At 31.8% G+C, this 15,322-nt stretch overlaps 2 protein-coding genes across 3 annotated transcripts; both read left to right on the top strand.

Moving 5' to 3' along the window:
* Positions 1 to 2,703: 2,703 nt before the first annotated feature.
* Positions 2,704 to 11,648, top strand: LOC108851677 (homeobox-leucine zipper protein MERISTEM L1). 2 transcript variants are annotated; one of them, XM_056996076.1, is made up of 11 exons: positions 2,704 to 2,991; positions 7,575 to 7,887; positions 7,984 to 8,101; positions 8,446 to 9,105; positions 9,186 to 9,287; positions 9,382 to 9,582; positions 9,660 to 9,834; positions 9,944 to 10,215; positions 10,298 to 10,393; positions 10,706 to 11,133; positions 11,228 to 11,648. In XM_056996076.1, the coding sequence occupies exons 1-10, from the start codon at positions 2,982 to 2,984 to the stop codon at positions 11,114 to 11,116; spliced, it is 2,358 nt and encodes a 785-aa protein (XP_056852056.1). In that variant the 5' UTR covers positions 2,704 to 2,981; the 3' UTR covers positions 11,117 to 11,133; positions 11,228 to 11,648. The 2 variants fall into 2 exon arrangements, with proteins under 2 accessions (XP_056852056.1, XP_056852057.1); XM_056996077.1 differs by having other exon boundaries at positions 2,705 to 2,991; positions 7,518 to 7,887.
* A 479-nt stretch (positions 11,649 to 12,127) lies between these two features.
* Positions 12,128 to 15,022, top strand: LOC108851678 (beta-glucosidase 47-like). Its single transcript, XM_018625141.2, has 12 exons — positions 12,128 to 12,373; positions 12,459 to 12,525; positions 12,677 to 12,735; positions 12,795 to 12,870; positions 12,945 to 13,019; positions 13,086 to 13,173; positions 13,370 to 13,622; positions 13,697 to 13,812; positions 13,896 to 14,151; positions 14,233 to 14,335; positions 14,419 to 14,512; positions 14,576 to 15,022. Exons 1-12 carry the CDS (start codon positions 12,200 to 12,202, stop codon positions 14,769 to 14,771), a joined length of 1,557 nt encoding a protein of 518 aa, XP_018480643.1. The 5' UTR covers positions 12,128 to 12,199; the 3' UTR covers positions 14,772 to 15,022.
* Positions 15,023 to 15,322: the final 300 nt, after the last annotated feature.

Below are 15,322 nucleotides of genomic sequence, written 5' to 3'. Positions count from 1 at the left end.
ATAAAATTAGTTATGAATTTAAGATAAAACAAAACACATGCAATTTGATTTTATAATATAAATTATGAATATAAGATAAATGAAACATATGCAATAGAATAATAAAATATGAAAAGAACAAATTATAAAAAATAAAATAAAAATGTCTTCAAAATTCTTTGTTGGCATTCCTATAAAGAAAATAAGATAAATATATCAGCTTACCAAACTCACTAAACGAAATGATATACTTCTTTCTGAAAGCATCAATAGCACTCATTGTCTTTGCGTATTTTAAAGTTTGTTGATTGTGATACAATAGAAGAAAGTTTCGTATGATTTATTGTAATAATTAACATGATTTAGGTCATCTAATTGTATCAATCAAATATATTACATGGCGAGAATAATGGCAGAAAATCCCTTCAATTTCGTGTAAAATGTTTTATTGGTCTCATGAATTTCAATATATTATTAGTAACTTTCATATATTAACTTAAATCAGAATGCGTATTGATTAATATTACATTAGTTTCCTAATTTTTTCAATAACATTAATTATGATTAAACGTAAAATTAGCAAAGAAAATCAAGTAAATATAGAAACAAAAGATTAATTGGATTTGATATTAAAAGATGTCACTAAATCTCCTATTTATTTAAATTATAAGGTAGATTCCCTATTTATTTACTTAATTCTAAATTTTCAATAGAATAAATTATGATAAAACGTTAACAAAAGAATCAAGTAATATAGAAACAAAACATTATTAGATTTGATATTAAAAAACGACTCCAGATCCTCATTTATTAAATTAAAAGTTGATTCCCTAGTTTTTGGAATAGCATTAATTATGATTAAAAATAAATTAGCAAAAAAATAAAGTAAATATAGAAACAAACATTATTGGATTAGATATTAAAAGACGTCAAAACCAAATCTTATTTATTTAAATTTATAAGGTCGTTTCCTGTTTTTTACTTTTTACTTAGTCATCATATAATTAGATTATATATATGTTATAGTTTATTTGCATTATAGTAACTTTTCATATATTATAAGATTATATTTATATGTTTAGACAAATGATATATGTTAATATATATTATACTGACAAAAATTCAACTGACAAAAAAACCAACTACAAAAAGTGCTCCTCACAATGATTTAAATTTATATGCAGAGCGCAAGTAGCTATTCAATCTGCTATTAAATTGAAGATTCATATCAATCTTCGAATTTATTTTAAAAATTGACTACATCAATAAGGTGAAAAAACACAAATTACGGGTATTAAATATAAATGATCGAAATCATTTCAAATGCGACACGATTTAAGTAAAACTCTATAATTACAGAGCAAAAGAAGATTAGGCATACTCCATTATTAGTTTCATTATTAGTCAATCAATTCACTATAATACTAATTGAATTGATTTATCAAGATCAATCAGAAGACGTTGATTTGATATGTTTTTGCATTAATTTCATTTACAGCAGTTAAGGCAAACTCTTGCACTTTCTTGACTCATACATTTGGAAACTCATATCGTCCGTTTATGAACCTAGATTTTAAAAATGTAACATCTGTTTTCAAGAAATATAATGAGCATTGTATTCTATAATCACGTTCGTTTAATTTTACTACACCCAGAAACCTAAAAATGCAAAAAGGTAATCTAGTAAAATTTTAACTTTTAAATACAACCGAGTATATAATTTTTTCATCTTAACACGTTGTTAATCTCGGAGCAAAATATGAAGATTTACGAATTGTAAATGAAAACTAAAACATTCACCTTTAAATCTTAATATTTTAAAAATTAGAATTTGAATATATAGATATAATTTTGTAAAGTAAAATTCACATCATTTCTCCACCATGTAAAGTATAATTTGAGCAAACACAAATATATGAAGTTTACATATTCATTGTATATGTGCAAAGTAAAATATTGAAATCTAAACTACTAATACTCATTACTTCAAGTAGTTTTTATGAGGTATATTTTCTATCATAGATACAACTATATATGTATCTAGATTATATACATGAAAATTAAAAAAGTGAGTTATATAATATAGTTTTTCTTCAAAATCGAAATTTATATATGATTGTTAAATTGTTAATATGGTATGGATTGTAATGTCAGAGCCATCTTCCATATTTAAACCATCTCGTGATTGTCAACCATTAACTTTTACTTCCATATTTGGCATACGAAACATTCATATAGTAATTACATAAAGCATATAATATATGTAATGGCATAAAAAGTAAATACTCTAGGCAAGAAAGGTGTTTTTTAAAAAGGGTCTAAGGTGAAATATGGTAATGCCAAGAAAGCAATGGCAAATTAGTTATAAACACATGAACTAAAGGTTGTTTTTAAAATGGTCTCCTCAAATAATAGAAAGGGGATAGCACACTTAGATACCAAACTATAACCATGAACATATATATAGTAAGTTACTAACCATGTACTGGCAAACATTTTTAAAATTTTGGTTAGTTATTCCTCTATTGTTTTTCTTACCTACGAGAAACCGTGAAGTCAAAGAGAAACTGTGATTTTATTTTAGAAGTATTTTCAAAACTGATGAACTGAAACTCTATATCTAGAAATATATCTATATAAGTAGTGGCATGAATTTTCTCTCACTAAAAGCATTAATAGACTTTCGATAATCATAAATGCGATGCACCCTCTCTATGCATTTTGCAATAACTCCTTTTCCTTCTGCCACATCCTCTCCTCACCTATTTCTCGTCTTCCTCCTCTCCTAAGTTCCTCCTTCAGCCAATTCTGCATTTGTTTTTTTTTTGGGTATCTCTTACCGGCTTAAAGATAATCCTCTGAAAACCATCGATTATGTCTTGACTAGGATATAAATCGGTGCCCTTCTGATTTTCGCATATCTCCCGCATCCATCTCTTTTTCTCCACAAGAAGAGAACCCAAAAATATAGTAGAAAAGTACTCAAGCTAGGGTTTCAGTGTATGTCCAAAAGTAAGATCTCTCTATCTCTATACATATATACATATATAATATATATACTATATATTATATAAACCCATACTTATACATTTATACATGTACGCATTTCTTTGTTTCGTTGACGAATGGGATCTATATTGCATGTCTGTTCACACTAACCGGATCCGTTCTTTTTTTTAGTCTCTTTTAGATCTGCATTTTCTTTTATCTATAAAAACTAGTTACTTGTTTTTGCCTGTGACGATTTAAAGACGAGCGTAATAAAACTCCACAAACCTCCTTGAAGTTATAGAAGTGTAAAAAGTGTTTTGAGTTTGACGAATTTTACTTCAGTAGATCGATGTAAAAAAGGACATTGACTCTATGTCAACATTATTTTAACTTATAGTACAGTATTAGTTAATTTTTATTTTTCTCAATTCATTTACCCTTTTCAAAATAGGTTTTACTGCAAACGAAGGTCAATTAAATGAATTTTCAGTATAATTTAATTTTCTACTGAAAAGACTTCTTTCTTGGCTTCGGTACCCTGTGAAGTTTTTTTTTGGGTACCCTGTGAGGTTCTCTATCTCGCTAGCTTTTATGTAGAATTGTAAACCGAGAAAAGAGAGAGAAAAAGATCATTAATATCGATCCAAGCCAAAGCTTCAAAAAAGTCAAAAGAAAATAAACAGATCTGTCTCTAGAGTTTCAGTTTCCCACCTCCCTTTACAATTCGAGTTTGCTCCAACTAAACAATATCGATTTGGAATCACTATAATTAAAAAGTAAGTAAAACCATGTAGTTTTGTCTTTTATGTAATCTAATTGAAATTAGGGTTTCATACAGTCTCTTCCTTCGTTTTTTCTTTGTTTACCTCTGCGTCTAGTTGTAGATCCGATGATGTTTGTGACTTTCAAGATTAGTTCTATACTACTGTTTATATATTTAATGATTGTCTTCTTTATGTATGTGTATGTATATTCTAATGGATATTTATGTGCTTGAATTTTCTTTGAACATTATCTATCTTATTAAAACAGAAACATTACAACTTCCTCTAGGTGGATTTTTAAGTTGGACGTCACATCTATCTTATTAAAGCTGAAGTACAATTTCGGTGTGTTTGGATACTTGGATAGGAGGATTAAAAAAAATTGGAGTGTTTGGAAATTTGAATAGTAGTCTTAATGTGTTTGGATACATAAATAGTAGTATCTATTAATTGTGTTTCCATATTTCACTTAGTTTAACAATTTAATTAATTATATTACCTTAATAATAAATTACATCATTAATTATATTATCATAGAAATAATACTGCATATTTTTGTTATTAATTAATCAATATTAACTTTGTGCCAATTATAAAATCAAAAATGTTAAATAATAAGGTTTTACATATGATTAAACGTTTGGTTTAATTTATGTTAGTAAAAATATTTTTATTTTAGTTTCAATCGGTGGAAAATTACGTACCCAAAAACATAGTTCAAAGATATGTTTTGTGAATAAAATAATAACTTAAATCAAAATAATTGCCACTTAATTTTTCACTCCATATAATTATTTTACTTGATAAAAAAAACTCTTTCTATTTCACTTAATTTAGCTAAACATATAGAAAGTGTTTTTTATTAATTTATAAAATCAGTTAGACATGAACATTATCTATCCATTAGGTAGATGTTCCTTTCGGGTATCATTTTTTTTTGAAACCAAGTCCCGTTTGAATATTATAAACTTATGTGTGGATTCTGAGTTGGGTCATTCTGGATTTGGTTCTGATGTATATGAACCTAAAAATATCTAAATAACCAATATATCTAAAACAGGTCCGGATATTTGTAACAAAAAATAGCCATATAACTTGATTCGGTCTAGGTCTTTTGAATATCATTAGTTATATTATGATACATCTAAAATATATAACACTAATTATGAAAAATAAATATCTATGTATAAAAAACTCTTTCTATTTCATTTAATTTAGCCAAACACATAAAAGAATTTTTTATTAATTTATAAAATCAATTAGACATGACATTATCTGTCCATTTAGGTACATGTTGTTTCTTTCGGGTATTTTTTTTTTGTTTAAAACCAAGTCCCGCTTGAATATTATAAACTTATGTGTGGATTTTGAGTTGGATCATTCTAGATCTGAATGAATTCGGTTCTCATGTATAGGAACCTAAAAATATATAAATAATCAATGTATCTAAAATAGGTTCAGATATTTGTAACAAAAATGACCATATAACCTGATTCGGTCCAGATCTTTTGAAAATTGTTAGTTATATTATGATACATCTAAAATATATAACGCTAATTATGAAAAATAAATATCGATGTATAAAAATATATTTAAGGGCCAATTTAACAAAATATTAGTTAGTTCAATTGAAATAAATATATTAAAAGAATTTATATGAACTGAAAAAAAATCAATATAAAAGTACTGATACATTTGGATTCAAAATCATTTCTTTTAACAACAAACTACACAAATATGTTGATTTGTATACAAATTTAAATTACAATGTAAATATTTAATTAATATAGAATATGTCACATTTATTGTTCAGTTGCATTCTAAAATCATTTATTTTAACAACAAGCCAAATAAATGTGTTGATTGGAGAGAGAATAAAACAAAGCTAGAGAAACACATAGTTTACGAGAGACACTCTATGTATCGAATTTATTATAAAGAAAGTTTTACTAAGATAAATACATTCAATAATTACAAACAAATAATATATTTCATAAAAGTGAAAATAATATCCGCGCTTTCGAAGCGCGGGTCAAAATCTAGTTATTATTTATACCTTAACCTTTCATTTAAATCTTTCCTTAAATAACTAAATATCAACCAACTATATGGCATCTTACACTCGATGTATAATAATTTAACTCTATTGACACTATACATTATATTATACATCTATTCGTAAACAAAAAAAAAACCCATTTTCTCTATTATTATACATCGAGTGGGAATACAACTTTAAAATCTATTCGTAAACAACTATTATTTTTATACATTATATTATACTTCTAGACATTATGTTATACATCTATTCGTAAACAACTATAATTTTTTTGCATACATTATACATTATATTATAATTCTGGACATTATATTATACATTTGTTCGTAAACAACTATGATTTTTTTCTATATTATATTATACTTCTGTACATTATATTATACATCTATTCATAAACAACTATAATTTTTTTGCATTATATTATACATCTTCTTTAGTCGACTGCAAGTCATTAACAAGTCTTTAACCAGTTATTGATTAATTTTAAATTTTAAATTACTGGATACAGATATCAGAATATATATTTCTTGATACTCAAATAATATAAGTATAACATAGAACATTCTATAATTTAAAGGGACGGATTTACCTTAGATATGCAATAACTAGAATATATTTTCTTATATATATAGCAAAGAAAAGGAAAATAAAATATAACATCTTTAATTTTTTCTTGGACAATTGCTGTTAAGGCTTATTAATTACATTTTAAAACATAGATATTTACAATAAAATTTTACTTTATGGGCCATAATATTTATATTGTGAATAAGTATAAAACAGAAACATTGTAAGCATTTAACTTTATAAAAAACACATTAGTCATTTCGTATTGAACTTTTTGCATATACATTCAAAATACTATTTTTTAATAAAAAAATTTGAAACTATTTTTTTTTGGATTAGTACAATTTCATTTAAATTATTTAATCAAATATAAAACATTTATATATCAGCAGGTTAATCTTTGTTAGCTTTTTCTCATAAATATTTTTGTTTATCTATTGTATAAATTATAACTATTTTATTAATATTATAATGAAGACTTCAGTTATGTTAGTCTAAATTGTATTGGTTAATATTAGATTATTGTTTTCACCCTACATCTATACTACGAAACTGAGAAACTCACAATTATATTAAACTACACAATATAGAATTGAACAAACTCAAAATTATTTAAAACTACAATATAGAATTAGACAAACTCCAAATTATATTAACTACTATAGAATATATGTTATATGTTAAGACAAAAATGGAATCCGCACAGTCGCGCGGGTCATGATCTAGTGTCTTCTTAAAACATAATGCCATTAGAGTGTTTCAGTTCATATTTTCTTATATTATCCTACATTTTATTTAAATATTCATCCGAATCTTCGTGTCCCACTTTTTTTTTTAACTTGAAAATCCCAACAAATTGTTTTTTATATGCATGAGCTTATGTCACGTAGTGGGTGCATTTATATTCATAGCCTTTTTGATAAGATGAAAACATATGCTTATCTAAACGTATAGATATTAATAACCACAAAAATAGACAATATACCAATATTTTGCTTTTCGCTTTGAAATGTGAAAAAGACCAAAAATATATACATTAAACGTATGTATAGTTTCATATATCTAGAGAATTACTTTCCATAATTCCAAGATTCATCTTCCGTTTCTACTTTGATCCTCGTATATATAAACACCATTTTATCTTTGATTTTGGACAGTGGGATATACAAAGTCGATATAAATCAACGAAAATGATTTGGATGATCATCTTGTAGATTTGAAGGCATTCAAAAGCGCAAAAGAAAGAAAAACTCCAAAACCTATAAAGGAATCAATAATCATAAAAACCATCATGTATCAGCCAAACATGTTTGAGTCTCATCATCATATGTTCGATATGACTCCGAAAAACTCGGATAACGACTTGGGTCTTACGGGGAGCCGAGAAGACGACTTCGAGACCAAGTCTGGCGCAGAAGTCACCATGGAGAATCCTTTAGAAGAAGAGCTTCAAGATCCTAATCAGCGTCCTAGCAAAAAGAAGCGTTACCACCGTCACACGCAGCGCCAGATTCAAGAGCTTGAATCGTAAGTAAAACTTCCCACTTGAAAAGAGTTTCTTTTTTTAAGTTTCAAGTTTTGGGATTTAGGGTTTATGTTTGTTTGTTTGGTTTCTCCTTATAGATTCTTTAAGGAGTGTCCTCATCCTGACGATAAGCAAAGAAAAGAGCTGAGCCGAGAGCTAAATTTAGAACCTCTTCAAGTCAAGTTTTGGTTCCAAAACAAGCGCACCCAAATGAAGGTATATTAATAGAGCTAATTGTTACCCATTATATTCATTTAGTTTTCATGGAATGGGTCTTGAATCTTCAATTCTTCATTAATGCTGATTATTTTTCATATTTAATCAAAAGAAGTTTTTTTGCTAAAAGAAGTTGTGTATGGGGTAATCGTTAGTACTACTTTTGATTCGATTTGAATAACTATATGCAACCATCTTTAAACACACATGTAGTTAGTTAATTGCATAGTTAAGGTCCAATATCAAGAAAACTTGTTGGTTATTAAATATAATTATCCATTTGGTGTGCTTTATACTCTTGATGAGTTCAAAACCTAAAGAATATAAACTCGTGATCTTTATAGGCACAACATGAGAGGCATGAGAACTCGATTCTGAAGTCAGACAACGACAAGCTCAGAGCAGAGAACAATAGGTACAAGGATGCTCTAAACAACGCAACATGTCCAAACTGTGGTGGTCCTGCTGCCATAGGAGAAATGTCATTCGACGAGCAGCATTTGAGGATTGAAAACGCTCGTCTACGCGAAGAAATCGATAGAATCTCTGCCATAGCTGCTAAATACGTCGGGAAGCCATTGCTGACTCACTCCTCCTCGCATTTCCCTCAGCTCACATCTTCACACCACATTCCATCTCGCTCCCTTGATCTTGAAGTTGGCAACTTTGGGAACACTAACACTAGCCAGACAGGTTTCCTAGGGGACATGTATGGAACAAGCGACATTATGAGATCGGTCTCGATCCATAGTGATGCTGATAAGCCTATGATCGTTGAGTTAGCTGTTGCTGCCATGGAAGAGCTTGTGAGAATGGCTCAAACCGGTGATCCCTTGTGGGTTCCAAGCGATAATGCGGTTGAGATTCTCAGTGAAGAAGAGTATTTTAGAACGTTCCCTAGGGGGATTGGACCTAAACCTATCGGTTTAAGATCAGAAGCTTCTAGAGAGTCCACGGTTGTCATCATGAACCATATCAATCTCGTTGAGATTCTAATGGATGTGGTATCAATCTGCGTCCTTATATCTTTCTGAAACCTACATTCTAACTTTTAGTACACTTATGGTCTTCTTTCTATGTATAGAACCAATGGTCTAGTGTGTTCTGTGGGATTGTATCGAGAGCACTGACGCTAGAAGTTCTCTCTACTGGCGTCGCAGGGAATTACAATGGGGCATTACAAGTGGTTAGAGGCTTAAATAAACCCTATCAATTTGATTACTTGTTTCACAAGTTATTATTCTGAACCATGTTGTTTTTTTTTTTTTGTTATGCCAAAGATGACAGCTGAGTTCCAAGTCCCGTCACCACTTGTCCCGACACGTGAGAACTACTTTGTAAGGTACTGTAAGCAGCACAACGACAACACTTGGGCGGTTGTTGATGTCTCTTTGGACAGCCTAAGGCCAAGTCCCATCACTAGAAGCAGGAGAAGACCCTCTGGTTGTCTGATTCAAGAATTGCAGAATGGCTATTCTAAGGTATATATAATATAAAATTATGAGGTAGATAATTTGAACATAAGTGTACTTATTTTTGTTATTGGCATTTGTTGAAGGTGACATGGGTAGAGCATACGGAGGTGGATGATAGATCGGTTCACACCATGTACAAACCGTTGGTTAATACCGGTTTAGCTTTTGGTGCGAAACGTTGGGTGGCTACACTTGACCGCCAATGCGAGCGGCTCGCTAGTTCGATGGCTAGCAACATTCCAGCCGGTGATCTTTCCGGTACGTTGTTTCTTCGAGAGCCTATTTGATAAATTCATAAACTGTTAGATTAAGTTTAAATATATTAATTAATTATATGGTTCCTTAACTTTGTTGTAACTACGAATAGTGATAACGAGTCCTGAGGGGAGGAAGAGCATGTTGAAGCTAGCGGAGAGGATGGTGATGAGCTTCTGTAGCGGAGTAGGCGCGTCTAATGCACACGCGTGGACGACACTGGCTACCACAGGATCCGACGACGTTCGGGTCATGACCAGGAAGAGCATGGATGATCCAGGAAGGCCTCCGGGTATCGTCTTGAGCGCTGCCACTTCCTTCTGGATCCCAGTGGCACCTAAACGTGTGTTCGATTTTCTGAGAGATGAAAACTCTAGAAGCGAGGTAAAGAACCAAACCCTTCTAGCTTTTTTTTTATTTTACTTTCTTGATCGAACGTTCTTGAATTTAATTTTTTATTTCGTAGTGGGACATACTTTCAAACGGAGGCTTGGTTCAAGAAATGGCTCACATCGCTAATGGTCGTGACCCTGGGAACTCTGTCTCCTTGTTCCGAGTTAATGTAAGATTATCTTCTTCAAACTCTTCTTAACTACTATCAGTGTCTCTCAAATAGTTTCTAAAATATCCTATTTTAAAATATTAACAATATATTTAAAAATTAATGATATAGTTTTAAATGTCAAAAATTCATTAATATAATTTTATTGTTAATTTAGAAATATAATTAAAAATTAAATTTATAAATCATAATTTATACACTTGTTAAAAGTTTTTTTTTGTTTCAAATATTCTGTCGTTCCAATTGCACATCCTAAAAATAGTCATACTTCATGCTTTCTAGTTTTGAACATTCTTCTTGATTTGGTAACAGAGCGCGAACTCAGGACAGAGCAACATGTTGATCTTACAAGAAAGCTGTACGGACGCATCTGGATCGTATGTAATATACGCACCAGTAGACATAATGGCTATGAATGTTGTCCTAAGCGGCGGGGATCCAGATTATGTCGCTTTGTTGCCATCCGGGTTCGCTGTATTACCTGATGGCTCTTCAAAGGCAAATGCTAGTGCAGGGGCTGAAGGAGGAGTAGATGGAAATAACCTCGAAGTGGTTACATCCACCGCAAGTAATGGCGGTTCGCTACTCACCGTAGCATTTCAGATTCTTGTTGACTCTGTTCCAACCGCTAAGCTCTCTCTAGGCTCAGTGGCTACAGTCAACAGTCTAATTAAATGCACTGTTGAGCGGATCAAAGCTGCCTTGGCATGTGAAGGTGCCTGATTGAAGTTTCCTTTCAGGTAAACAATTTTCTCTATACTTTTCATTCGAATAATCACATTTTTTTTATCTATTCCACGAGAATAACATACTGTTTGGTTTGTGTTTGTGTAGAAGTGAAAGAGGAGGAAGGTTTAGGAGTTTCTTCATGGTAATATTTATTTCTTGTTTTTTAAAGATTTTCCAAAAAAGAAAAGATTTTCCAAAAGGAAGTCAAGAACGCACCTTTTGCGTTTGCTTTCATTGCGCGTTTGTTTGCGGGCGGGCCAAAAAAGAGGCTTGAGAAAGAAAAGGGTAAAGAGGTTCGGGTATTGACTTCTGCTGGAAACCAAAAAAAGAAAGGCATCGGTTTGCTGTGTTTCAAGCGGTTTAGCGTTTTCTCTGTTGTCATTTTATCATTCACTAGTGAACGTCTTAGCGTTTTGAGTATTGCCTCTACTTTCAAAGTGTATTTTGCTACTACTTGTTATTATTAAGCCACTCTTGTAGTACTGATATTATATTACTGTCGATGAAGCTCTGATTATTTATTTTATTTTTAGTTTTTATTAATATAATGAAGAAAAATCAATGGAATTCCACAAACTATAAATGATTTGGTTGTTCATTTTATTGAAGACAACAATGGCTACAGTGATGTGCCAAGTGTGAAGCGTCTTTCAGTTACAAAAAAGGGTGAAGCGTCCTTTCATTGGCGACAACAATGGCTACAATGATGTACCAATCATTTGTGATATACGTGCATTGTTGCCCCTACTAATTTAAAAAATATCGTTGTCGGTCCAGGAAATCTTGAGTCCATTTCTTTATAAAGTGACCCAAGCATAGTGTGAAATTTAATAAGATTAATCATTCCCAAGAACAAAAACAAATCATTTGGTTGGTCCATCAAATCTTGCATACTATTGCCAGTTTTCATCCGTCAGGATTTTTTTAATCTTCAGATCAGCTGTAGCTGAAATTGGTCAGACATCATTATCAACCTATGAGTGACAAAGCCACTCATTTTCCTCTTTATATAACACTTACTCTTGAACAAGAAGAAAATATCTACAGTTTCTGAATCACTGGAGACCAAATTATCAAATGTACATCTCTGTGTGTCCACTGTGGATCTTCTGCTTCATCATAACCTTGGTCTCCTCCTCATCATCAACAGTATGGTATGAAGATCATATCTCACTGAGAGAGACTAACACCCAAGAAAATTTCAGTTTCCCAAAAGACTTTCTCTTTGGCACTGCTTCTTCTGCTTACCAGGTTTTTACATCTTTTCTTCATCTTTTACTTCAATTCTCAGTAAAACAATTTTCACTTTTAACATGTGCACCTATGATATGATCAGTATGAAGGAGCTTACTTAACCGACGGCAAAACCCTAAGCAATTGGGACGTCTTCACAAGCATCCCTGGTAACATCTCAGGAAATTCTTTGTAAATAGTAATCTAAGCTTTTTTGGACAAAAAAAAGTTCAAACTTATAGGTTTTTTTGTCATCCTTGTTGCTCAAGTCACCATAAGAAACATGTATATCTTCATTTACTTGGTATGTCATTTGCATAGGGAAAATCGCAGATGGAACCCATGGGAAAGTCGCTGTTGATCATTACCATCGATATCCGGTAACAAATCTCTAAGCAAGTGACTAGAAAGACAGAGTTGTGACTTGTTATTTCAACAGGAAGATTTGGATCTGATGCACGACCTTGGAGTTAATAGCTATCGATTTTCTTTATCATGGGCTCGGATTCTTCCAAGTAAAGTTCTTGTTTTCTTGATTTCTGTCTCTCTTTGAATTCTTTTCTTTTCAGAACCCTTTTTGTATTTGCAGAAGGAAGGCTAGGAGATGTGAACATGGAAGGTATTGATCATTACAACAGAATGATCAATGCTATACTGAAAAGAGGTAATAACTGATAGATTTTCTCGAGAAAATGTCTCAAGACCAAACTGAGCTCAATACCATTCTCAGGGATGGAGCCATTTGTCACTTTGACACATTATGACATTCCTCAAGAACTCGAGCTTAGATACAAAAGTTGGCTCAGTCCCCAAATCCGGTAAATATATTATTAGTATTGAGTTTAATTCACACCCAAAGTTAACTCAAAAGTCTAGTAGTCTATAATAAAAAAAACTTTGATAACCGAGAATTATCACATATTTATATATTGTCACAAATCTCGAAAACCCGTTGAGACATCCTAATACATATACACTGAAACATTGTTTAAGGACAACTAAATTATTTTGCAGGGAAGATTTCGAACACTATGCAGAGATTTGCTTCCGACACTTTGGGAACAGAGTTAAGTTCTGGTCTACTTTCAACGAACCAAACGTTCAAGTGATTTTGGGTTACCGGAAAGGGACTTACCCACCGTCGCGTTGTTCCAAGACTTTTGCAAACTGTACACGTGGCGGTTCCGACGTAGAGCCACTTGTCGCTGCTCACAACATCATCCGGTCACATCTAGCCGCGGTCAATTTATACCGGACAAAATTTCAGGTGAACCATGACGATAACCGTACCGGAAGTTTCAGAACGGTTTTGTTAACTCAGAGTTGTTTTGGTTGATATAGGAAGAACAGAAGGGAAAGATTGGTATTGTTATGAACACGATCTGGTTTGAACCGGTTAGTGATTCTTTAGAAGATAGATTAGCTGCTGAGAGAGCTCAAGCTTTCTACTTGACTTGGTAAGCCGGTTCGGTTTAAAAGATTCTAATTCCCACCTCAAACCAAAAACCGGACTTTTAATACTGAGAGTGTGAAAATGCAGGTTCTTGGACCCGATTGTGTTTGGAAGATATCCACGAGAAATGAGAGATATTCTTGGAGAAAATCTTCCTGAATTTACAAAGGATGATCTTAAAAGCTCCAGGAAGGGTTTAGACTTCACTGGGATTAATCAATACACAAGCAGATACGCTAAAGATTGTCTGCATACCGCATGTGAACCGGGCCAAGGAGGCTCAAGAGCTGAAGGTTTTGTCTATTCAAATGCTCTTAAAGACGGTTTACCTTTAGGAGAACCGGTATGTAGACAAACCAATTCAAAAATAAAACCTATTTTCATAAACATTTTTGAGGTTTTTTGTGTGGTAATAATGATGCAGACCGGAGTGAACTGGTTTAATGTTTATCCTCAAGGAATGGAAGAGATGTTGATGTATGCAACAGAGCGGCACAGAAACATTCCGTTGTACGTTACAGAAAATGGTAAGCATGTGCCCTAGACTGTATGTTTGAGTTTGTGTAGTTTTGGAAGAAGTTTGTAATCGTGTATTTAAACACTTTTGTAGGTTTTGGTGAGAACAATACAGGAGTGTTGTTAAACGATCACCGAAGAGTAAAGTTTATGAGTAGCTACTTAGATGCACTCAAAAGAGCAATGAGGTAATAATGCTTCAGCTCACATATGTCTTGATCTAAAACCCTGAAAACTGATGGCGATAACAGGAAGGGAGCAGATGTAAGAGGATACTTCACCTGGTCTTTACTAGACAACTTCGAGTGGATATACGGTTATACCATAAGGTTCGGTATGTACCACGTTGATTTTAATACTCTAGAGAGAACTCCGCGACTATCAGCTTCTTGGTACAAGAACTTCATTTTCAAGAATGTAGCCCAATCAAGAGATGATGATGCATGAAAATAATATACAAAATAAGATGATGCATTAAACCAAAATCTAATTATGATGATGCATAAAACAAAAAGGAAGACCCATATTGTTTTATTTCTTGTTTGATTCTTCAACAAGGCAAAAAAATATATTGTACAAACAAAGCTGTTTTAGGAACAGTTTCAATAAACCAGTCATTTTCAATACTTTGTAAAAAAATTTATTCATGATGCATGAATATGATTATATGTAACAAATGAAAGACCCATATTATTGTCTTTCTTGTTGATTCTTCGACAAAATAGGAAAATAATCTAAGATTAAGTTGTTTTGTGAAAACAAGTTGTAATAAAGAAGACATTTTCATTGTTTATAATAGGTAAGGAAAGTATTCTTTCGGATTCCGTTTGAGTTTTTAGATATTCTGGCTTGTTGGGATGAGGCGCCTGAGTTCTATTTGGGTTTTCTACATTTTAGGCCGAGTTCGATTTAGATATCCTCTTGGATTCTAGTTGGGCCCGGATCGAAAAGAACATTTGACATAGCTACTGGATGATCTGATCTCAACATATTCAGAT

Source organism: Raphanus sativus, unplaced genomic scaffold, assembly GCF_000801105.2.
Source record: "Raphanus sativus cultivar WK10039 unplaced genomic scaffold, ASM80110v3 Scaffold0119, whole genome shotgun sequence".
NCBI classification, from domain to species: Eukaryota; Viridiplantae; Streptophyta; class Magnoliopsida; order Brassicales; family Brassicaceae; genus Raphanus; species Raphanus sativus.
Note: the sequence above shows the minus strand (reverse complement) of the source record. Positions and strands in the feature narration are given on the sequence as shown.